Source organism: Corvus kubaryi, unplaced genomic scaffold (genome assembly GCF_017639235.1).
Source record: "Corvus kubaryi isolate FWS band 111438036 unplaced genomic scaffold, C.kubaryi_AGA036_p1.0 37387, whole genome shotgun sequence".
NCBI classification, from domain to species: Eukaryota; Metazoa; Chordata; class Aves; order Passeriformes; family Corvidae; genus Corvus; species Corvus kubaryi.
In genome coordinates, this window is record NW_024581129.1 from 9082111 (window position 1) to 9104750 (window position 22640).

Below are 22640 nucleotides of genomic sequence, written 5' to 3' on the forward strand. Positions count from 1 at the left end.
ACCGAATCACAGGATACTCTGAGTAGGAAGGACCCACAAGAATCATCAATCCAGCTCCTGGCCCTGCACAGGACACCCCAACAATCCCACCCTGAGAGCGGCGTCCAAATGCTCCTGAAGATCTGCCAGCCTTGGGAGGGTGACCACTGCCCTGGGGAGCCTGTTCAGTGCCGACCCTATGGATGAAGAACCTTTTCCTAATATCTAACCCAAACCTCCCCTGGGAGAACGTCAGGCCATTCCCTCGGGTCATAATAAACACAAAATGATTGGAGAAGACCGGCTACTTCGCTTTACCGCACCACACCGCACGGGGAGAAGCGGAGGTTCAGCTGGCCGCAGCAGGAGCCCCTGTGTGGGATCCCGTCCCCCCCGCTGTGGTTTTCCATGGGTGGACATTTCCCTGTGGGACCCTCCTGTCCGCGCGCCTCGGGACCCTCGCGCGGGGGCGGGAAACCGCCCGGGTGAAGGACCGCGCGCGCGGACCCGGCAGGGGGCGCTGTGGGGGCCCGCGCGCGTGCGCGGGAGCGGTGCCGTGATGGCGGCGCTGCTGGAGCACGAGAGCCAGATCTTCCTGGAGCTGTTCCACCGCGACGGGCTCGCCGTGTGCGCCCGCGGGCTCGGCATCGACCGCCTGCTGCTGCGCTTCCTGCGCCTCTACTGCGAGCCCGCCAGCCTCGTGCTCGTGCTCAACACCAGCCCCGCCGAGGAGGTATGGACAACTGCCAGCGCCCGCCCCTTCCCCTCCCGGCTGCTGCGAGCGCGTCCCGGGGGCGGCCGGCGGCTCTGTCGCTGCCCCGGCCAGCGGAGCGGCTCCCCGGGCTAGCGGGAGGGTGTGCGGGCTCCGGTGAGGGCAGCGCGGGGGGCGGGCCGGGCTCTGTGCACAGGCCCCGGCACAGAACCACTCAATGGGTCGGGTTGGTAGGGACCGCAGTGGCTCATCTGGTCCCACTTCCCTGCTCTGGCAGGATCATTACAGAGCACAGGACACAGGATTGTGTCCAGATGGTTCTGAAATAGTTCCAGTGAGGGAAACTCCACGGCCTCCCTGGACAATCTGTCCCAGTGCTCGGTCAGTCACGGTGAAGAAGCTCTTCCTCGTGTTCCGGTGGAACTTCCTGGGCATCAGTTCCTGCCCGTTGCCTCCTGTCCCATCGCTGGGCCCTGCTCTGAGTCCTCCCTGCTCACACTGACAGACATTGGTCAGGTTCCCTCTCAGGCATCTCTTCTCGAGGCTGAACAGCTCCAGCTCCCTCAGCCTTTCCTCGCAAGAGAGAGGCTCCAGTTGCCTCACCCTCTTTGTCACCCTCTGCTCTAGCAGCTCCATGTCCCTTTGTCCTGAGGAGCCCAGAACCTGACCCAGCACTCCAGAACTGTCTCAGCAGGGCTGAGCAGAGGGGCAGGGTCATGTTCCTGACCTGCTGGCTCAGCGACGGCTCGTTGTCCATCCCCAGGTCCTGGGGAAGCTGTCAAACTATGCACATTTGGGATCATGGCAGTTGAATTTCTACTCCTGCAGCACGATGAAGTCCTAATAACACTAATGAGCTAAAACAAGTATATAACTTATAAGTAACCGGTGAGGAGAAACAGGTGAAACATGCTGATAGGTTTGTCCCTACTTGTACAAAAAAAGGTTCTTTTTTCTCTGGAACCAGACAAATTTCCCACCATCAGGAAGGGGAGGTCTTTTTATAGCAACCATAGGTGAATAAAGATCACAGCTGTAGTTTATAAGATTAAGCTTGTTGTATATGATCTACCTGCTGTAGTCATCTAATGACAGGTGAGGGCACTAAAAGATGATCTTTTCCCAATTCTGTGTCCTTTAGGCAGTATTAAAATTGCATTTTCTCTGAAAACGAGCTATTGAAATATAAGAAAACGTAAGCTCCTTGAAGTGTCAGTTGCTCATTTTTATGTAAGTATTGTCTAGCTTTTCCTGACGATGTAGATTTTTAAATCACTCAGATGAGTGTGAAACTGAAGAAAGTATATCAAAAAAGAAAAAATCATAATTCTGACTTCCTTTAGTATGTTATACTATCGTGTCTTTATTTGTTTTGGACAGCTCCACTCCTCAAAATTACCAGAGTATGTGTAATAAAGGTGCTTTTTGCATCCCTTTCCCTAGATACCACAATAATGTCTTGTGCTTTTATTGTATTTGGTTTAGGAGTATTTTATTGATCAGCTGAGGTCAGATGGAGTTGTTCATCTCCCTCGGCGCGTTACCAATGAAATTGCAAATAATACTCGATATGAGTTTTACACACAAGGAGGAGTCATCTTTGCAACAAGTCGGATCCTTGTGGTAGATTTCCTTACTGACAGAATTCCTGCCAATCTCATTACCGGTAAGAGCTTAATGAAATAAAGGTAAGAGTGTTCTGTTTGAAAATACACAAAGCTGAATTCTATATGAAGAGTTCTACTAACAGGTATTGAGGTTGAAGAGTTATTCTTTTTTTTTTTTTTGCCCCCACCAAGACTGAGGTAAAAGGAGCAAATATGTAGTTCTTTCATATTTTTAATTGGGTTTTTTTCTCTAAATTTGTTTGCCTTATTTAATCATACAGTTTAAAAAGGCTTTCAAAGAAGAATAATTGATTGCACTTGGTAAAATAGTGTCCTGTGGTCTTTTGGGCACTGGTCTATGATTAAAACTGATTTTAGATGTCATGCTTTATCAGCCACGCACACTACCTATTTTTCTGCATTAACAAATTACTCCTGATGACTTCTCATCAAAAAATACCTCACTAATCTTTGTATTGACACACTTGGACACTATGCAAATAGCGGTATTACAAAGTAATGCTGTTACTGTGATTGTAAAGATTTTAGGAATAGCTTGCAACCTTTTTTTGTTGTTATATAGAAGCTATACATGGAAGATGTGAGAGTTACCCTTTCCTTCTCATGTTCTGTTCCCCTTCTCCCCCAGCCACTCTTGTTTTTATGTTTCTGTCTAAGCTGGAAACACTGTTACAGCCTGGAGAGCTGAAAAAAGAGATATCTGAGAGCCGGGGATATAAGAATATTTTACTCTTATCTAAGTGTTAACATCTTAGTGTTTAAACACAGCTGAATATTGTATGCTTAGAAGAATGTGAGTTTCTGCTTCAGAAGCTGTACCTCCTTCCTTTTAGTCCAGCTATAACAAGTTCCACTCTAAAACATTTAGAACAGTTTTATGCTGGAGTCAAAGAACACCAGATTTGTCAATTTTGGAATTTCTAAGTTCAAAAGAAGTGAATAGGTTTTCTGGGCAACCTGTTATAATCTCTCTTCTTCCCCTGAATCCTCCCTCTCTACCTTTCTACCCTACCAAAGAAGAAAATTTAAAAAAAACAAAAGAAAAAGATGAAAAGAAGAAATACACAGAAGTTTTAATACTGGTGCTGTCCTATAGTGCCACAGAGCTGTGACAGGTTTTGCATTGCCACCAGAGGTCGGTGTCAGAGCAGCTGCAATCGACTGGTGGCTTCATTCCCAGCCTCCCAACACCTGGGTCCGTGTGCCTTGTCTGTGTGTGAGATTGTACAACAAAACCAGCAAAATCTTGTAGTAGTATTTCATGAGGAGATAAAAGCAAAAGCCTTTCTAGGTGGTAAAAATGTCTTTTGTAAAATCAGTGTGAATTAACATCTGATGAACTCATAAATCCAGCAAAATGAAGATAATAAATTATCACTGCAGTAAAGCAGAATTATTCCTGGTGGTTTTAGCTGAGTAGAAATGATGTACCTGACAGCACAGTGAAACTGTTTCATATTGGTGTAATGAAAAGTGGCAAGTTGTTTCTACCAAGGCTTACAAAGCAGGTATGAACTCACTTCATAATCAGATATATATTGACTAAAAGCAGGAAAGTATTACAATAAACACAGTCTTACTGACCTCTCACAAATTGTGTTTCCTGTCATGTCCATGTGGAGTCACATTTTGATAAACTGGAAGTTGTTCAGAGATGGCTATGATTGTTACTGTGTACTGAAAAATTTGCTTCATAGGACAGGTCTAACAATATCTAGATAGTAAAATACCTTATAGTGGATTATTTCATGACTTAATCATGAATGGCAAGCAGTTATATGGAAGTCTTTTTTTCTGAATGTTTTTTCATTTCGCAAGCAAAGGCATGGTGCTGAGTTGAGGAGGCTTGTTACAGAAATTAAATGCTTTGTAAGTTTGTCAGGCACAAGGTAAAACCTGTGATGTTTGATGTCCTTTGCTTCCATTTTAGAAAGGCATTTGTGATTCCACTGGAAACTGTGAACAGATACCACACAGGCCTCACTTCAGGAGGGGGAGAGGGAAAATAATGGAATGTGCTGTTTAACATGATTAAGCATGAGGAAAAAACAAGCCTTGGTTTAGCAGGTCTTGACTGACTGAACTGTGAACTCCAGAAGTGTTTGCTTCAAACATGTAATTAAATTAAACTGTTGGATTTCTCTTTTTTAATATGTGCTTGATAGATCTTTTATTCCTGCTACACCCATAGCCATGAAGAAAACTGCTTGTGTACTCATACATTTGATAATACTTGCTGTCCTTAAGTGTGAATATGACTGTCAGATGGGAGAGAAAAGCAAAATAAATGTTTTCAGAAGCTTTTTGATTATGTAAACACTTGAACTGTTACCAATGAAAGTTACTTGACAAGTCTGTAATTCCAGAATTTCTCTTAACAAAAGAATTCAACTATCACAGCCTCAAACATATCAAACTTTCTTTGTTGTAACAGTGTGTTATTTCATGCATTTGCTTTTCCTGCTTTTAAAAGGCTCAAGTTCAAGTTACGCCTCAGGAATAAAGAATTTTCTGAGCTGGTAAATCCTGCCACTCATGCACAAGCTTTTTTTTTTTTTTTTAAAGGTGCATTATTAACCTAGTTCTGTTATTTGGCAATTTCATGGTACTGAAACTGAGGAATCACTCATTTCAGCCCCAGAAAGTTTGTTTAACCCTCATTTTAGAAGACTTAAATTCTTAAATTCCTGTAATTAAAAGAACAGTAGAAGAATAAGACAGTTATGAGGAAAAATCTGAACAAACCTGTACGTTTCCGTGCTTTTTTTTAACTTGACTTTTTTTCTTTTCCCAGGCATTTTGGTGTACAAAGCACACAGAATCATTGAGTCCTGTCAGGAAGCATTTATCTTGCGACTTTACCGCCAGAAGAACAAGCAAGGCTTCATTAAAGCTTTTACAGATAATGCAGTTGCATTTAACACTGGCTTTTGTCATGTGGAAAGAGTGATGAAAAATCTTTTTGTCGGGAAGCTTTATCTGTGGCCAAGGTGAGGCACTTCTTTACTTCACTGGAGAGTTAAACTTAGAGGAAAGATGAAGGATTTTACAGCGGGTTCCTAAGAAAACAAGGTCTATGCAGTCACACTGCTAATCTGTGTTCCCTCCTGTATTCCCAAACAAAAGTTTTTCAGTTTTTGACAGAGGTGGTGTTGACGATACTGAATTTCTGAACTATGTCTATAAAATAGACTCAAATTAACTCTATTAAGGCGATGAACCTTATGGTAGAGCTGTTCTTTTAGTCAACAGAAACCACAGCAAAAAGTGACATTCTTAATAGTTTGAGAAAAGTTTCTCTTACTAAACAAGAGTATTTAAGCCATGAATTGACAGGAAAACAATCTTTCAGTTCTGCCATTCATGGAGGTGTTTCTTTCCAGCTATGGTGAAACTCCCTGCATCTCTTTCTACATGTCAGATTTTTTTAATCTTTAATACACGTGTGTTGTGTATGAAGAATATTTCTTGATGACTGTTAAAAAACAAATTGCCAAGATGTGGTATGCACTGAGTCTTCAGGAGCAGATCCACAAATGGAACTTGACACTCTTTGATGACCCAGTCAGTGCTCTTGCACTGAGCAGGAGCTCTGCCCATTTGTTCCATTAGTCCAAGCTGGAATGTGTTTCACTCCATCTTAATGAACTGTTCCTCTGCATTGGAAATTCCTTAACAGTCTGTCTTTCAGTATCCCAGGGCAGTAGAAGTGGACATACTTAGGGGAGGAAAGGTTGAGTAGAAGCTCCTAGATTTCCTTCCTTGACTCCCATGAAAAGACCTGGGGCTGCAGCATGAAGTAAGGGAAATGTCCATGGAGTTCCAGAGGTCAGCAGCCATCGGGTTGCCTGAGCCTCATCCTGCCAGGAACAATCAGCTGGCATCTCTGGACCTGTGCAGCCAGAGTGGCTCAAGGACAGGGTTCCAAAAGGGACCTGCTGGTTATCATTGCAAGCTGGGAACATCACAGGATCTGCTGGTGCCACCATGGGATTTCAGAGAATTCATGAACCCCTTCTAGTTTCTCTCTTACAAGATTTTTTTGGCTTATTTTAATATTTGCTGTATGTGATGATGATGCAGAATCCAGTGCAGTAATTTTCCATGGATCATCCACCAGCACTATAGGCTCACATGACTAGAATGACTACAGTCATAATTGTGGAACAGATGGTTTTCTGAGGCTGTTCGTAAGATTGCAGTCTTCACATCAGTACAAACTTATTTTGGAATTAACTAACTTGCTAACATTTAAACCAATTGTAATTGTAGTTTATACAAACTTTTGAGTAATTCTAAGTCAAAACTATCCAAGTAAATCTTAAGAAGCTTTTTTTCTCTTAGATTTCATATAGCAGTGCACTCATTTTTAGAGAAGCATAAACCTGAAGTGGTGGAAATACACGTGGCAATGACCCCTGCTATGCTTGCTATCCAGACTGCAATCCTGGACATTCTGAACGCATGTCTGAGGGAACTCAAACGTTATAATCCAGCTCTTGAAGTAGAAGATCTATCATTAGAGAATGCTATTGCTAAACCTTTTGACAAGGTAACCATTTTGATTGTTCTGCAGTGTATAACTAACAGGATGTAGATCTCTGAAGTGCCTGCCACTTTTTCTGCAAACAGAAATCTTATTTGCAAAATAAATAACCAGCAGCAGCTGAGTATTCTCCCATGACATGTTTGTTACTGGTACAAGGGGACGTAATGGTGATGTGACAGTTGCCGGTAGGGTTTGTATGTATTGGTATTGTTGTTCTTCCTTCATTTCTGAAATCCCAACAGTAAAAATATCCGAATTCATGGTTATAATAATAACTGTGGCTGCTGTTATTAAAAAGACAGCTGCAGCTTCAGCTCAGAATACTTTGGAGATACATATCAGTTATTGCCACACACATACTTCCCTTTTCCTTTTTAATTTGTTGCCTGTGTTTTTTATTTTTTCTAGTAGGAGAAGCACTGTATATAATAGACAATATGCACATGCATGTATCTGCTGTATCTTTAGTCATTATATATGTCAGTAACTGTGTGGTGTTTGTTATTTTTGGCAGATCTGCAATCTTTGGCAAACAGGCTTTCTTTAGGGTGAAATCAATAGTCACAGTGCAACACAGTTATTGGTTAACTGTGATGTAATCTGGATGGAAGGCCTTCTGTACTTTAAATATTTGAAGATTTTTTCTTGAGCTCTATAAGTTGTACATCTTCATGGTACCCGTCTTATTTTGGAAACTAAATGACATTAGAATGGTTTTTGCTCTACCTAAGTAAAGGACACTGGATACTAAATACAACAGGCCAGTACCAGTAAAATAAGGGTGGTTTTTAAATTTAACCAGTATTTTATTATGAGATAGAAAGGAAAAAATTTACTGAAAGCATTAAATTGTATACATCTGCTAATTGCTGAAATGTTTTTCATAAAGACATCTATATTACATTAGCTTTGCTAAAATACGGTAACTTATATCAAAACAAGTATCTCACCAGCACATCTTTATATTTTTTTAACCAGTACCATCCCCTGTAAAATAAGAGAAAAAGTGCATTTTCAGCTTGGTTAGAAGCTATAATACAATACTGTATGTTTGACACTCCGAACTTTCCAATTTATATTTCCAGACAATACGTCACTATTTAGATCCTCTCTGGCATCAGCTTGGAGCTAAGACAAAGTCTTTGGTCCAGGATTTGAAGATCCTCCGTACTTTGCTACTGTATCTAACCCAGTATGATTGTGTCACTTTCCTTAATCTCCTGGAGTCACTGAAAGCAAGTGAAAAAGCTTTTGGTGAGAATTCAGGTAAACAGAATAACCACACAAGTTAATGCATGAAGCAGTGCAGTGTTGATGTTTTTAATTAACATTCCCAAACATATGAAGGTATCTAATTGGGTTTTACATAACCAGCCATAAGGACGTAGGTTTTTATTGACAGATAATTCTTTCATCTTCCCACTTAACTGCTGTTACTTAACAGTGTGAGATTTGCATCACATTTCTGTCTTTTATTAAGCTGGTAATTGCACAGCAAGCAGGTAGGGCAGGTATTCCAGCTTAGAGATCTGGGGCTTTTACTGCAAAGGGTTGAAACACATACACATTGCAGATGTCAAACTACTACTGCTTCCTTCTCATTTCCTCTCCAGGCTGGCTATTCCTTGACTCCAGTACTTCAATGTTTGTGAATGCTCGAGCTCGAGTTTATCGCACTGCAGATGAGAAACTGAATCAGAAAGGCAAATGCTCTGAAAAACGTGATGTAAAAAAGGAAAATGGTACTGATCATTCCTAATTTTAAGTTTGAGAGTGTCACACAATTCCAAGTGCTTTGCATATTATTACTTGTGCTCTGGTTCCCTGCATGAACTTCCACAGCTCAGGATCTCAGTCTGTTAGCTGGGATTAACTGAGACATAATCTTAGTTCCAAAAGCATATAATAAACAACATGGAAGAGTCAGGAAGAAGTAGGGGATTCTCCTAAGCTTGCTCAGCTGATCACTGGGAGAGCTTTTGTGGAATTTTTCTTGCCTTACATTGGTGTTTAGCTTCATCTTTATTATCTTATGTAAAAGAGTAGGAGGCTGTGGTTGCTTTTATTAAAAAATATATTCAGGAGTTTCAGAATTGAAGAATGAGTGAATATTTCAGCTTTTTGCTTCATAAAAGCACTTATCTCCATTTTTAAATTTAAGAGTGTTCTCCATCTCATTAGCATAACAAGTTGCATATGTAGGCTGTTGAATATCATATTTGCCAACAAGCATTGCACTATTGACATCTTACCACTGATTTAAAGTCTAAAGGATATTTTGGCTGCAAGAACTGCTATGTTCAATCTTACTTTGTTTCAGAACTGAAAAGGGAATTGGTTCTAGAAAGTAACCCCAAATGGGAAGCTTTGAGAGAAGTACTGAAAGAGATTGAAAATGAGAATAAGAACAGTGACAACCTTGGTGGTCCAGGTGAGAGAATACTAAATGATGTAAGCTTTCACAGTGCTTCTACTGGTTTGTACTTGTACTTGATCTTGGAGAGAAGGAACTAATTCTTTTCTGTAGTTTTATCAAAGAGCTAGTTTAAATTTAGTAATTTGTGGCCTTAAGATGAGAGACTTAAGTACATTATGTACATAAACTATGTAAAATATAAACTCTTATTAGGTCTTTCTCTAAAAGAGAAATGCTGTTCGTTCCTGCAATGCAATACTTTTTAAAAAAGAACCTACATTATTCTGAAAAAATATTTTAAGTTACATTTCAGTATTGTACTGACACCTTAGTTCCAAGCCAAATACAACTGATGTGGAAATTTGTAATAAAGGTACCATTCATTCATTTCTTAAGTTTGGGTTCAAAACAAAAATAGGGGTTCTGCCTTATGCCCTTTCTAACTTGCACATTCTTCTCATGCACCTGAAAATTTGCTTCTCATGAGTTGCATATAAATGAGGTAGAGATTAGGAGGAAGGGAAGAGAGTCTTAACTGCTTTGCTGCCTTTCCTATTTTAGGGCTTTTCATTCCCTTAAAATTTAGCAAGTTTTATTTTAGGAAATAGTAAGGGTAAAAAAGTGCTCTTTTCTCCCACCCACTGTGTTCTGACTCTGGTTAAGAACTGTCTCTCTCACCTAGTGTTGTAGGAGTTTATCTGAGTCAGCTCGTGGAGAATTGTTATTCACAAATGTCAATAATACTGTGTGGAACATGTTTTGTAGACTCTCTAACGCAGCTGACAAATTAGAGTGGTCTAAATTAAGTTCTCTCTTATTCCACATCTTAAAAAATGAATAGTTGTTCGAATATGTTTCAACACACACTGTATCTGCCTCATTTCCAATGGTCAGAAGGAAAACTTTACAGATTTAGATATTGTAAGAATAAGGAATGCTGAACTTCCACTATTCTTCTCTGATCTTATTTGGTACAAAAAGCCATGCAATTTAGATTCTCTCAAAGTCCAGAGCAACTGTGGCAGCCGAATGTCAAGGCATTTGGCAGGCATAGTGCTTGGATCAGGGCAACCCACTGGCTTGGGAGGTGCTTGTAGCTGGATAAGAAGCACAGCACTACAGGCTGTAAACATGGTATTGTTTCTTGACTGCAGGGCAAGTGCTCATTTGTGCCAGCGATGATCGAGCCTGTGCACAGCTCAGGGAGTATATTATTGCTGGAGCAGAAGCTTTTTTAACAAGACTGTATAACAAAACCTTCGGAAAGGAGGAGAAAGCTGGAGAAGTGTGGATTAAGGACAGAAAAGCCATCAAGTCCAAAGGAAATGCCAAACCTGACACAGGGCCTCAAGCCAAGAAAGCCAAACTCACAGCTTCTTCAAAACAAAATAAACACAAGAAGCAGCAAGACCGGACTATAATTGAAATGATAGGGAAAACGGAGGAGGAAAAGAGAGAGGAGGTTGAGGTGGAAGACAACCAAGAATTAAGTAGTAGCCAAGAAGCCAACACTGAAGAGACCATTCCTGAAGATTTTGATGTGAACTTGCCCTCAGATTGTTACTATGGGATTTTCAAGGACCCACTGACGATTATCCACCCGCTGCAGGGGTGTGGGGATCCCTACGCGCTCACTCGGGTGCTGCATGAAGTAGAACCCAGATATGTTGTGTTATATGATGCAGAACTCACTTTTGTTCGGCAGCTGGAAATCTACAAGGCAAGCAGGCCTGGAAAGCCTTTGAGGCAAGTTGACTTGGCCAGGGCAATTCCAGTCTGAAAAAAAAATTTAAAAGTGCACTGCCAGCAGTCAGTGCAGAGCATGCTGCTGTTCATTTTCATTAGATACCTTTTAGTTCCTATTTAGCCCTGAAGTTTAAACAAAAGCATAACATCTGGTGTAACCAAAAGATAATTTTTACTTTCCAGCAGGTATTCAGTCCCTTAACAGCAGAAGCATATCTGCTAAAAAAAAAAACAATTCCAAGACCTCTGCTTCGATGATTTTAGTGGCAGTAAATCATTTTGAGGTGGTGTAGTCTCATTTTAAACCATCTCTGAAGATAGGATTTTTAAACAAAAGGATTCATTTTGGGTTTAATTCATTTTCACATTCCTGATGTTCATCATGCTGAAGACCAGTAATTCAGAAACTGTAACAGAAAAACAAGTAAAGGAAAACACAATAAAGAAAACGAGTATTTGCAGTTACAGCATTTGCTGACCGAAAGATCAACACATTGGGTATATGTATTTAATACGCCTGGAAATTGCAAAACTCAGTTTTATAAATAAATGTCACATACTAATTAAAAATACAGAAAACTTAAAATTTAATATACTATTAACTAACTTGTCAGGCATTTACTGCTACTAATCTTAAATTTATTGGTTGTGGATTTTTTAACTTAACACAAAGTTTTGTGACCTCTTTTCTTTTTTTCTCTTTTATACCTACAGAGTTTATTTCCTCATATATGGGGGCTCCACGGAAGAGCAGCGCTACCTCACAGCTCTGAGGAAGGAGAAGGAGGCCTTTGAGAAACTTATTCGGTAACACAATTCGTTTAACTGCCTTTATAATTAGTGTTTCATGTAATTCCTCAATATGCTGACATTTTAAATAGAGTGAAGTTCTTAACTGTGTGAAGGCTTTAAATAAACTTTTAATTCAATTCTTTTTTGTATATAAAGAGTACTTTCCTATTGAGAATCACCAGAAAGTCAAAACCTTCCTTTTCAAAGCACCTGGTGTTTTGTTTAATAATTTTAGCAGGATTCAATATTAACTTAAAGGCTAAACAGCATCACTTGGATTTTTTCTTAATTGTCTGTGGAGTTCAGTTGTGTAATTGTGTTTTTGCAGGCAACATTTCTTGTAAGATAATTTCTGAAGCTTTTATAACCTAAGTCAATTGGGGAAACAAAACAATTTCTATTTCCTTAGACTGTATAAGACAGTGTTTTTACTGACAGTGCCTTCTCAGTGGGTTACAGTGCTATTACTAGTCATTAGTTCCTTCATAAAAGAAAAAACCTAGTAAAATCTAGTAAATTGCATTTCTGATTGGATTTGCATTTAGTATTAAGCTATATATAATGGTACATCTGGATGGGTACTGAAGTATTTCAGTCTCCTTTACTCCTACATTTGCAGTTTTTATTGTGTGTTTGTTTGTGGTTCCTTAGAGAGAAGGCCAGCATGGTTGTTCCTGAAGAAAGAGAAGGACGAGATGAAACAAACATAGACCTCCTCAGAGACGCTAGACCTGCCTCTGTCTCTGCTGACACACGCAAAGCAGGTGAGCAGGTCCTACGTCAGGTTTCCAGCCCAGAGCTTTCCAAAAGTCCCAGAACTATTGCACTTTAAATCCCTCTCAAAGCACCTGGGGCAGACACATGTCATACATTGGCTCTGCAGTCTTCATGCTAAAGAAACATTATTTCCCAGTGACAACAAACTGTGGTTTCCTTTGAAAATACAGCTTATTGAAGTATTTGACCATTAAGGCAGATACCATTTGGATTGTTTCTAGGTAGATTGTTGGTTATGAGACTGTCTTGTGCTGCTTGTAGGAAGAGAAATTAAAACATGGAAACTGAGGTCTACAGATGGTCAAAGAAAGCGTTGTCCTTGAGCTAGTAAATGTTGGGGACTTTTCATCTTGGCCAAACATGCTGCCTGGGTAAACAACTGCACATTGTGGGTTTGATCACTTTCTTTGCAATAAAGCATCCTTTTTCTTTTGTTGCAATTCTAACCACATTTTTGTTGTTTTCCTGTGACGTGTGTACTGTGCCTCTGCCTGTTTTTCTTTGCTGTCATTTCTGTAATCCTGCTCTCCTTTACCCTATGCTCTCTAATCTTTGCTATTCCATCTTTTGTGGCCTCAGTGCTGCAGTCTCTTTATGTGTCCTTCTGCAGATCTGTAGAGGCCAACACATAATTCCTTTAATAAAGAACTGTATTTCTGTGGGAAACAGCTGCAAATAAAAAGGATCAGCTTCATTATCTTGTTTTGCAGGCAGCCTTTTAAAGATTTCTCTGATTCATTTAAATAATTTTCATCTACGGCTTAATGTATTTCATTGTCGCCTATACAAAGCTTACAGCAAGTAGCATGGTAGTTCTATTAAGCTGCAGAGCATGCCCCATAAACTACAGTATATAATTAGGCAAGTCATTTTTCTCTATAACAGTTAAAAATTAAACGAAGTCTGGATTTATTGTAGTGCTGAATTTGAGGTATAACTTAAGATGAGAAGTCCATCCATTGCAGAAGCCTTGGCAGCACACAGGAAAAAAACTGGAGCAGGAGGTGCCAAGTATGGGGATAACTGTGTTTATTTTGCTCTGTAGGTGGACAGGAACAGAAGGGTGTTCAGCAAACCGTAATCGTGGATATGCGGGAATTCCGTAGTGAGCTTCCATCACTGATCCATCGCCGTGGGATCGACATTGAGCCTGTGACTTTGGAAGTTGGGGATTATATTCTAACTCCTGACATCTGTGTGGAGCGGAAGAGTATCAGCGATCTGATTGGTTCCTTAAACAACGGCAGGCTGTATGCACAGTGCGTTTCCATGTGCCGCTACTACAAGCGGCCAGTTCTCCTCATTGAATTTGATCCTAACAAATCCTTCTCCTTGATCCCACGAGGCTCTTTACAGCCGGAAATTTCCAGCAATGATGTTACTTCTAAACTAACCCTTCTTACACTGCACTTCCCAAAGTTACGAATCCTGTGGTGTCCCTCTCCCCACACTACTGCTGAACTGTTTGAAGAGTTGAAACAAAACCAACCCCAACCCGATGCAGAAACAGCGATGGCTGTCACCGCAGATTCCGAAATTCTCCCTGAGTCAGACAAGTACAACCCTGGGCCTCAGGACTTCCTGTTAAAAATGCCAGGGGTTAATGCAAAAAACTGCCGTGCCCTAATGACCCACGTTAAAAGCATTGCAGAGCTGGTGACACTGTCCAAGGACGAGCTCTCCAAGATTTTGGGTAATGCTGCCAATGCTACACAACTCTTTGACTTTATTCACCTGACCTATGCAGAGGCACTAGCGAAAGGAAAAAGCAAAAGATGACTCATGAGATTGTTCAATACAGAGCACAGATAAGCTTTTCTGGCACAGTACTTTGGCAAATACATGAAATATTTTAATAAATGCCCCCTCTAAGATAACCAGCTGTTTCTTGCTAATGCTGTTCCATCAGTTTTAACATGTGAGTTAATTATTACTGAAGGCAAGTTTCAAGAGGAAAAAATATTTTTAATAGAGAAATGTGAATTATTTTTATTCTTTTTAAAGCACTTTAACCAGTTCTATAACACCACTGAATTAACGGAATGAAGTTTTTCACCAAGACCATAAGAATTAAGTGCTAAGATTAACTGATAAAGGTGTTTTCTTGTGAAAGTTATGATGTCTTGTTCAAGCTAAAAACGTGCTGTGTTCTGATTAGTCTGTGTGACCTGCTGCATGATACAACACTGCTTTTGCTATTTTTAATGTCTCAAGCTCTGGCCACTTCCAGTTTTCAATTGACAGTGATGGAGCTATTTGAAACACATCGTGGTCTTTACTCAGGAGTTTGTTTACAATATACTTGGGCTGAATCCTGAGTTTTAGAGCATGACCATAAGCCTTTGTCACATTAAAATACATTCTTATGCTATGCTCTACATTATGCTTGCTTACCTTACTGCCCATTATACTTTTTGCCATTCCAAAGCCAGTACAGCTCAGTGTTGCTAAATTTTGCAAAGTGCTTTCCTTTGGTCTGACTGGATAGAGATTCTGTGGTGCCACAATGCAACTTAATTTTGAGTGTGCCTTACTTATACTTTTAAGAGGCTTTGTTTTTTTACTCAGTTTTGATAGCTCTTTCACATTTTTCACTGGAAAGTGAAAAATCTGGGCATACCATTGGCACTGTTCCTTTATACCAAAGAATATTTCCTTTTGTAAAATGCAGTAGTTTTCTAAGCAAGGTTTTCCAAAGGTGTTGAAAGTTCTTCCAGTATTGGCTTCTTTTGTGTCCTATTGCACTTGCATTTTTGTGTCTCAAATCAACTGTCTGTCAATAAACTCAGTAAAGCCCATGTCACGTAGAAGATAATATTTGTAGCATTTTGTGTGGCAAAAAGAGGGAGAAGTTTGTGAATGTGTGTATTGTTAAATTATATATTCTACATTGAACTTTGATACAACTGTGTAACAAACTGCCATTGCCAACAAAAGGGTTGGTCCAGTGTCATTCCATGCTAATGTATTTACATTTGCTATTTACAAAACCTTTATCTGTGACTTGCACATGTATTTGTACAATTCTAATGGGAACAACTGATCAAAAGTATCTCCTTCATGAAAGGAGAAAATATTTTTTGTGTCCAGTTTTGGTAAAAACTGTACTGTGCACTTTCAGGTATAATGTTTATTGTGCATTTTAAGTGTGAATTATGAATTGTTAACTTTATTCTATGGCAGAGCCGTGACAAATTTCCAAGGGAACATTTTGCTGCAGATGCAAATTTTAGTATTAAATACACCCATAATGAAATTGAAATTTGTTATTTATCTTGTTTTTCATTTGGCTGTATTGATATAGGAACATCTTTCTTTTTAGTGTGTGGTTTACAATCCAGATCGTAGGGTTTCTATTGCCCTAGATTCTAATTTATGTAATATGAAAAGAAGTTTTTCCATGAGACTTTTGCTTATTCAAACTAATGTTCGCAGATATGCTTAGGGTTGAGAATGCCTGCAACGTGGTGCTAAGAGAACTGAAAATCAGAGTAAGATCATAACTGTCCTGAGTGCATGGCCTGTAGAGCCTGATTCAGAAAAGGGGAGCTGACCAGCCTTTGAGAACAAGCATTGTTTGTGCAGTTGCATCATTAGGGTGTTCCATGAACTGTGGGTCTGGGGTTTTTCACAGATGCTGCCTCAGCTCTGTCAGTAAGGTTTGGGGTTTTTGCATTGATGTGTATGGGGTGAAAATGAAGGGTATAGTAAGAGGTGATAAAGTTGTAACTTTGTATTGTGTGCTAGGTCAAAGTTAAATAATGCAATTAAATAATTATTTGCTAAATATTTGGATGAAATTGCCTTTTGCTTATATGTGTGGAATTTTTGTAAAGCATTTTTTTTTTTGCTTTCTCTATGCAGGATTTGCCTTTTTCTCTGAAACAGCCACAAGTAACATTGTTGCATGTTATTATTGCTCCTGTACTTTGGCATTTCACTGTATTAGGTTCGATTGCCAGGAGCTGTGTCCTCCTGGGACAGCAGGTATGGATTGTTCTCCCAGGTGGAAGAGGTCCTGTGTCCTGAAACCACTTCTCCCTGAAATACCCAAGCCAAAGGCTCTTCTTGAACGCAATCACAACACAAAGTTGGGTGAACAATGAAAATCCTGGCTTTGGGGTGTTCTTTAGCTCTCTTTCATCAACAGTCATGGAATCTTGTCATTGCTGATGTTTTAAATTCATGCTTTTTTTATTTTAAAAAGTAAACACAAACACCCCCTGCCTTCACTTTGGGAGTGTCTCAGCTTCTTCTTTATCCCAAACCAAGACTTCACATTGCCAGGTCCCTCAATAGCTGAAGCCCTGCTGTGTGGGGTTCACATGCTATAGAGAAGTTGCCAAGTTGCTCCTTTCTGCAGCTTCTTGGCTTTGATCACACAAGAGTTCTTCTAGAATAACCACATAACCTCTTAGGAGTAAATGCAGCTTATATTAGCAAATATATTTAGCACAGGATAGATGAAGCTGTAGTCCCTGTGTTTAAGTTACCTGGATACTATTCCTGCTCGTGGGGACACTTGCAGTTCCGAGCTACAGCTGAAAAAGGAGGCTTTGCTGGCAGTATTGTCACTGTGCAGTCCCTAACCAGAGCAAACTTTACCTGCAAAATTACTTCTGCATGAGCATGTAAAGTAGGGCTTTTTTGGTAGCAGTTAGATTGATTGCTTTCAAAACTTAAATGTAAGCTAGTTGACCAGAAATCCACACAGTTTATAAAATATGTAGCTATGCTGTTAAAAACAGTGACTCTTTTGGGAAGTGGAAAAGTTTAAGTGTGAGGATTGTTGTGATTGTGATTTCTCATTTGCAGAGTGATAGTACAACCACAAATAACTTCATTTTTAAGAATTAAAATATTTGTCTCTAAAGCTTTCCTTAGTCAGGATTCCAATTCCAACTGCAGAATAGAATCCAAAACCAAACATCTGCCAAAAAAAAATTATTAAATGGATACATTACTTATATGCCAAACAGCATTAAGAATGTAACTGTGGGTCATTAAAGAAACTTGTCCTGTTTCCAGTATTTCAGGCTCCATGAGCTCCATTTACAATCCTTTCATAAGCACCATTTTAGGATAAAATTCTCCTTAGCCCTTACTCAAAGGTAACCTAAATTAAATTAAATTCATATTCAGTTGATCTGTTTTGTAAAATACGTGATTTTAAGAAATGCAAGTAGGGTCAGAAACCAAAAAGTTCAGAAACCATTGCTCCAGCATTTTGTAATACTTTGTCATTATAACTTATTTCATATGTTCACTCTTCATGTAATAGCAAGAATTTTGGATATTTGCAGAATTAAACTAAGAATAAACCCTTTTATGTGCTTCATATGAAGTCTTTAATATCTTGTTAACTGTTAGGTACCTTCTTGCATTGAAAATACACTTACCAATAGTATTTTCACTTTCTTAATTTGCATGTTTTGATAAGGTTGTACAAGGAAATATTCAAGTGTTTTAAAGTTTCGGTGCCATTTTTTATTTTGAGTACAAAATGTTAGGAGTTCATCTCCCAGACTTTTCAATACAAATAGGCTGGCCATTTTTTCATTTGAATTTTGATCTAGATTTTGAAAGCTTCTCCTCAATAATTTAGAAAGAAGAAATATCCTCAGTCACAATCTTGAAAATGGGGAAGAACTGTTCAGTAGCTTGGTTAGCCAATACTTAGCTTAGAGGTGAATTCTTACTGAAGTTAGTGAGAGTAACCAGGGCTGCTACGCTGCTATGGTGATTTGTTGTCTAAACAGAACATGTTGCTGCAATATATCAAAATAGGCCTGTGTATGTACTAATTTTAGTGTCTTTTTTTAAAAAACATGGCAAAATTACCTTAATCCACAACTGCTATAAGACAGCCTTCCTAGGAATATTAAATCAGGGCTAAACAGATACCATTTTCTCAGCTTGCGTTTTACCCCAGTTCTGTCTGTGAGAGCTTCCCTCTATAAATAAAAGCATAGTTTTCATTTCTAGGGTCCTCTGTTCCTCAGTGTTACTTCTTTTTTCTTTCATCTTGATCATCTCCTATCAAAGAGAAGGAGCTCAGAGTTATTAAACAGCTGGCATTGTTTCCAAGCTGGTATTATTAGTCAGCAGTGCAAACTTGTTCTTGGACTCTCAGCTTCTTCCTCAGCTCTCAGAATGGCACTTAGACGATTCTCATTTTTATTCTTTTTTGTTTGTGAAAACACAGCAGCTACGTGGCAAAAGTTTTTGGAACTGACTTGCCTTTTTTACTGTAACCTTTCTCGGGTAAGTTCAGATCACAATCAATAGTCAAAAAACCACACATAAGTCTTCCTGTTTATGAGATGCTAAGGTTTACCATGAGCTAGGTCCAAAGAAAACTACATACAGTTTCAGAAACTGTTAAGGTGGGACTACTGAGTAAAGGATTTTAGCCAGGAGCCAGAGAGTAAGTTTATAATTTTGAGGGTAGAATTTTCAGAATCACTACTAAATTGACCACATATGTACAATAAATTTATTAAGGGTTTTATTTTAAAATCACCATTCATATCTTTAGCTTCACTTTGATAAATAGTTCAATGAATTCAAATTTCATCCCCCTGAACTCAGAAAACTTGGAACTTTACATAATTGAATTAGCAAGAAGAGAAACAAATTCCCACCTATAAATCCAGTGCAATAGCTCTGGTTTCTCTCTCCTTAGTGGCTATTACCTGTTGTCCACAGAAATATGCTAACCTTCAAATTTCAAGCACATACAAAACCATCTCCGAAGTGATTCAAAGCTCAGGAGTTTTCCCAGTGAAATTGGCACATGAAGCCTAAACTTGACAAGGCTGCATTTCAGCTCCCCTAAAAATAGGCAGCATAGTTCTAATTTGAGCTTTTTGCATAGAGCCCTGCAGTTCCATGAGGATACACAGCGGGACACGTGCATTATCCCTCCTCTGAACATCCTCTTCAGTGAATGCAATGTCCCAGCAATGTCCCAGCTGTGCAGCTGTGTAGTGGAGATCCGTGTGTCCTATACTCACAGCATCATTTAGCACTGAATTAAGTAACATCTTACAGTTTCTTCATCACTTTTTTGTTGTGAAAATGTAAATTCTTGTGAATTTACATTATTCTCAGATTCTCTATTCATCTTTTATCTTTCTTCTGGTTTTCCTCTGGAATTTTCTGATTTATTTCTTTTTCACATCTCTTATCCTAATCATGACTGTCTGTATTCTTGTCCTTTTGTTTCCCTTCAAGAATGCTGCTTAAATATTGTTGCAATTTGTGATGTCTGTTGAGCAAAAATAACACTGAATTCTTTGCAAGACTGGCTGTACTGGAGCCTTGTCCAGTATTTAATATCCAGGGACTTACATAAAAAAAGTATTGTACTTAGTTTTCATTTTGGTCCCAGACTTGAGGCGTGGCACACTTGGAAAGCTGACACTCAGAGAAAAGAGAGCAGCAAGTTGGCAGTTCTTGCAACATTTAATTCTCAGTTTTGTCTTAGATTTCTTTTTAAACAGATTAAAAGCAGTCCAAATAACAGACACAATAAAATCATAATCAGTTGATTTTATAAATTTTTCCCACCCTGGAAAAATTTCCAAGTACTTTTTACGTGTCACAAAATTCTTGGAATCTTACACATAGATAGCAGAAGTTGCAAACTTTCTTGCGGCATTTATATCTCACGACCATTTTTACATATTGCAGTACTACAACTGGCAAGTTCTCAGATCCTGCAAAAACTCTTTTTCCATGCTTAAGCACTTACATTACGATGTGGGAGATCTGCAACAGCAAAAATATTAACTCCATGTCTCCTACTTCTGTCTAATTTTTCTTTATTGAAATCCTCCTCTCTAACTCTTTCCATTGTCAAAATATGCTTTGTTTCTGCTTCATCCTAAATCTCTGAGTGTTAAGTGTTGGGAAGAACTATGGTCTTTAAAATCAACATATATTTGTGTTAAACTATCACGATTCTGAAGTCTCTGTAATCCTCGTTTCATTTGTCACAGATGCATTTGGAAGTGTATCAATCCACTTTCTCTACAGCTTACAAAACGTCTTTCCAACACTTGCATTGTGACAGTAAGGGGGGCAGACACTCCTAACAAAAGCTGGCCAGGATGCAAATGTTCAGATCACCTGCAGCTATAGCACAACAGCAAAAGTCTAGAGATCCTTCAAGGAAAGTCCTGCCCATACCAAATATGAAAAATACCTAAAATCTTCAAGACATGTCCTGTGCAAATCTTGGTGGATGAGGTACTATCTATATAGTTTTTCAGATAGTGAAGATGTGTCAGCCAAGCCTTGAACTTCAACAATAAATCTGCTGTACTACAGTTCATATAGCTATTATAGTAAGTTGGTGTTTTCTTAAATATTTGCATTATACTGCACATCACTAGCTGACAGAAGTCATAATCAAGTTTTTCATTTTAATATTTACTTGATAGGTTTGAATCACATACTAAGTTGTCTGAGTTCTTTTCCACAAAGTGCTATTGGTATTAAAATGCAGTGGTTTGGGCTTTTTTGGTCAGCCCCACCAGCTCCTTAGGGATCCCTGACATATTTCTAGTGGTTTGAATAACTCCTGTGTCATTACCCAAACAGAGGAATTTCAGCTGGTGTCCACCAAGAATGTCTGACTTCCCTTGGGCCATTACCAGCTTTCAGCCTGTGCTGTCCCACATCAGCACCTGCACGTGCACACACACAGAGAATACCTGCAGGGTGGGTGACACGAGCCTGCACATCTTCAGTGGCTGTGTCTCTGGAACGACCCTGAAAAAGCCAGCTAAGTCCATCCCTGGTTCTATATTTAAAACTGTTTGTTTAATTGGTGGAGTGCACCAAGAATAAATAATGAGCTAATTCTGAAGATCATTCCCAGAACAGCCAGCTCAGATTGTTTCCACAAGTCAGAACTCTCTCCTCTCCTTTCTTTGGGTTTTCTGGATTTTGGTGTTTTTAACAGTTTCATTATCTGAAGGTGAACAGCTTTATCTAAATGCAATTGTAGGAACAGTACAACATTTCAAGCATGAAGCATTCTGCACGGGTGAGATTTTGCAGTGTTTGTTTACTGAATACAAAAATAGTTAAAAGCTCAAATTCTAAAACTGGATCAAGGATTCTAACCAGATTGGAGATGAAGTTTCCTCCATGCCAAAAAAAAAAAAAAAAAAGAAAGAAAGAAACAACAACAACAAACCAAAACAAAATATTTCCTGTACTCCCAGTCAGTTAGGGAATACTTCCACCAGAGTTTTTCCAATGTATTGTATAGACTTTATTTACCTTGCTTAATAACAGTTAGAAACAAGGAACTTAACTACAAATCTTATCTCAGAAAAGAAGATTTTAAAAAAGACTTAAACAAATACAGTAATTCCGTTTTCAAAATTTTCCTTAACTTTTTATTTGTAATAGGTTATAAAGGTTTTATAATAATTTAAAAGAAAAATAATACCTTCTCTTGTATTTTCCTTTGTTCTGATGTACCAGCAGTGCACTAGCAGAGATGAGGTACAAAGTAACATACAAAGTTCAGAGTGCAGTGAAATGACTGTCCAGTAACAGAGTAGGCTTGCTCATGGACTTGAAGATTTCTATAATACAGTAACTGTCCTTTTTAATGACTATGGACATAAGTAGAACTCATTTAACTTGACCTACTGTGGTTGAAAGAATACAAGCTCTAGACAAATACCAACCAGACCCTGTGAGAAGAGTACTGTGTCTCTTTGCTAGGTTATAAAATTAAGAACTTACTTAGTCATGCACTTGGTGAGGTATTCCTTTTATCTCACAAATAGAGAGCCAGAAAAACTAAAGGCAAAGGGTTATGCTCAAGTTGATAAAGCAAGTCCATGATGAAATTGAAACTCACCACTGACTCACAGGTTAGTTTAAACTTTAAAACAATATCTTTCATATATTTCCATATGCTTTTTCAGCTCTCATATGCTGTTGCTTATTATCAGTTTAAGACGAAAGTCTTTATTTCAGTAAGAGTCTAGTGATACTCTGAGCAGCTTACACTGA

The 22640-nt window shown here is 39.0% G+C and overlaps 1 protein-coding gene across 1 annotated transcript; it reads left to right on the forward strand.

The window, feature by feature from the left end:
- Positions 1–500: 500 nt before the first annotated feature.
- Positions 501–17937, forward strand: ERCC4 (ERCC excision repair 4, endonuclease catalytic subunit). The gene is made up of 11 exons (XM_042037287.1): positions 501–712; positions 2177–2357; positions 5114–5309; positions 6664–6871; positions 7954–8134; positions 8482–8610; positions 9189–9299; positions 10439–11030; positions 11745–11837; positions 12474–12586; positions 13645–17937. Exons 1-11 carry the CDS (start codon positions 539–541, stop codon positions 14376–14378), a joined length of 2712 nt encoding a protein of 903 aa, XP_041893221.1. The 5' UTR covers positions 501–538; the 3' UTR covers positions 14379–17937.
- The last annotated feature ends 4703 nt before the right edge of the window (positions 17938–22640 follow it).

What these genes read in the sequence shown, in the direction of transcription:
- ERCC4 (XM_042037287.1), top strand. Translation starts at nt 539, where the DNA reads ATGGCGGCGCTGCTGGAGCACGAGAGCCAGATCTTCCTGGAGCTGTTC. An exon ending in ACACCAGCCCCGCCGAGGAG is followed by an intron (nt 713 to 2,176) that starts GTATGGACAACT and finishes TATTTGGTTTAG; the next exon opens with GAGTATTTTATTGATCAGCT. An exon ending in AGGCCTGGAAAGCCTTTGAG is followed by an intron (nt 11,031 to 11,744) that starts GCAAGTTGACTT and finishes TTATACCTACAG; the next exon opens with AGTTTATTTCCTCATATATG.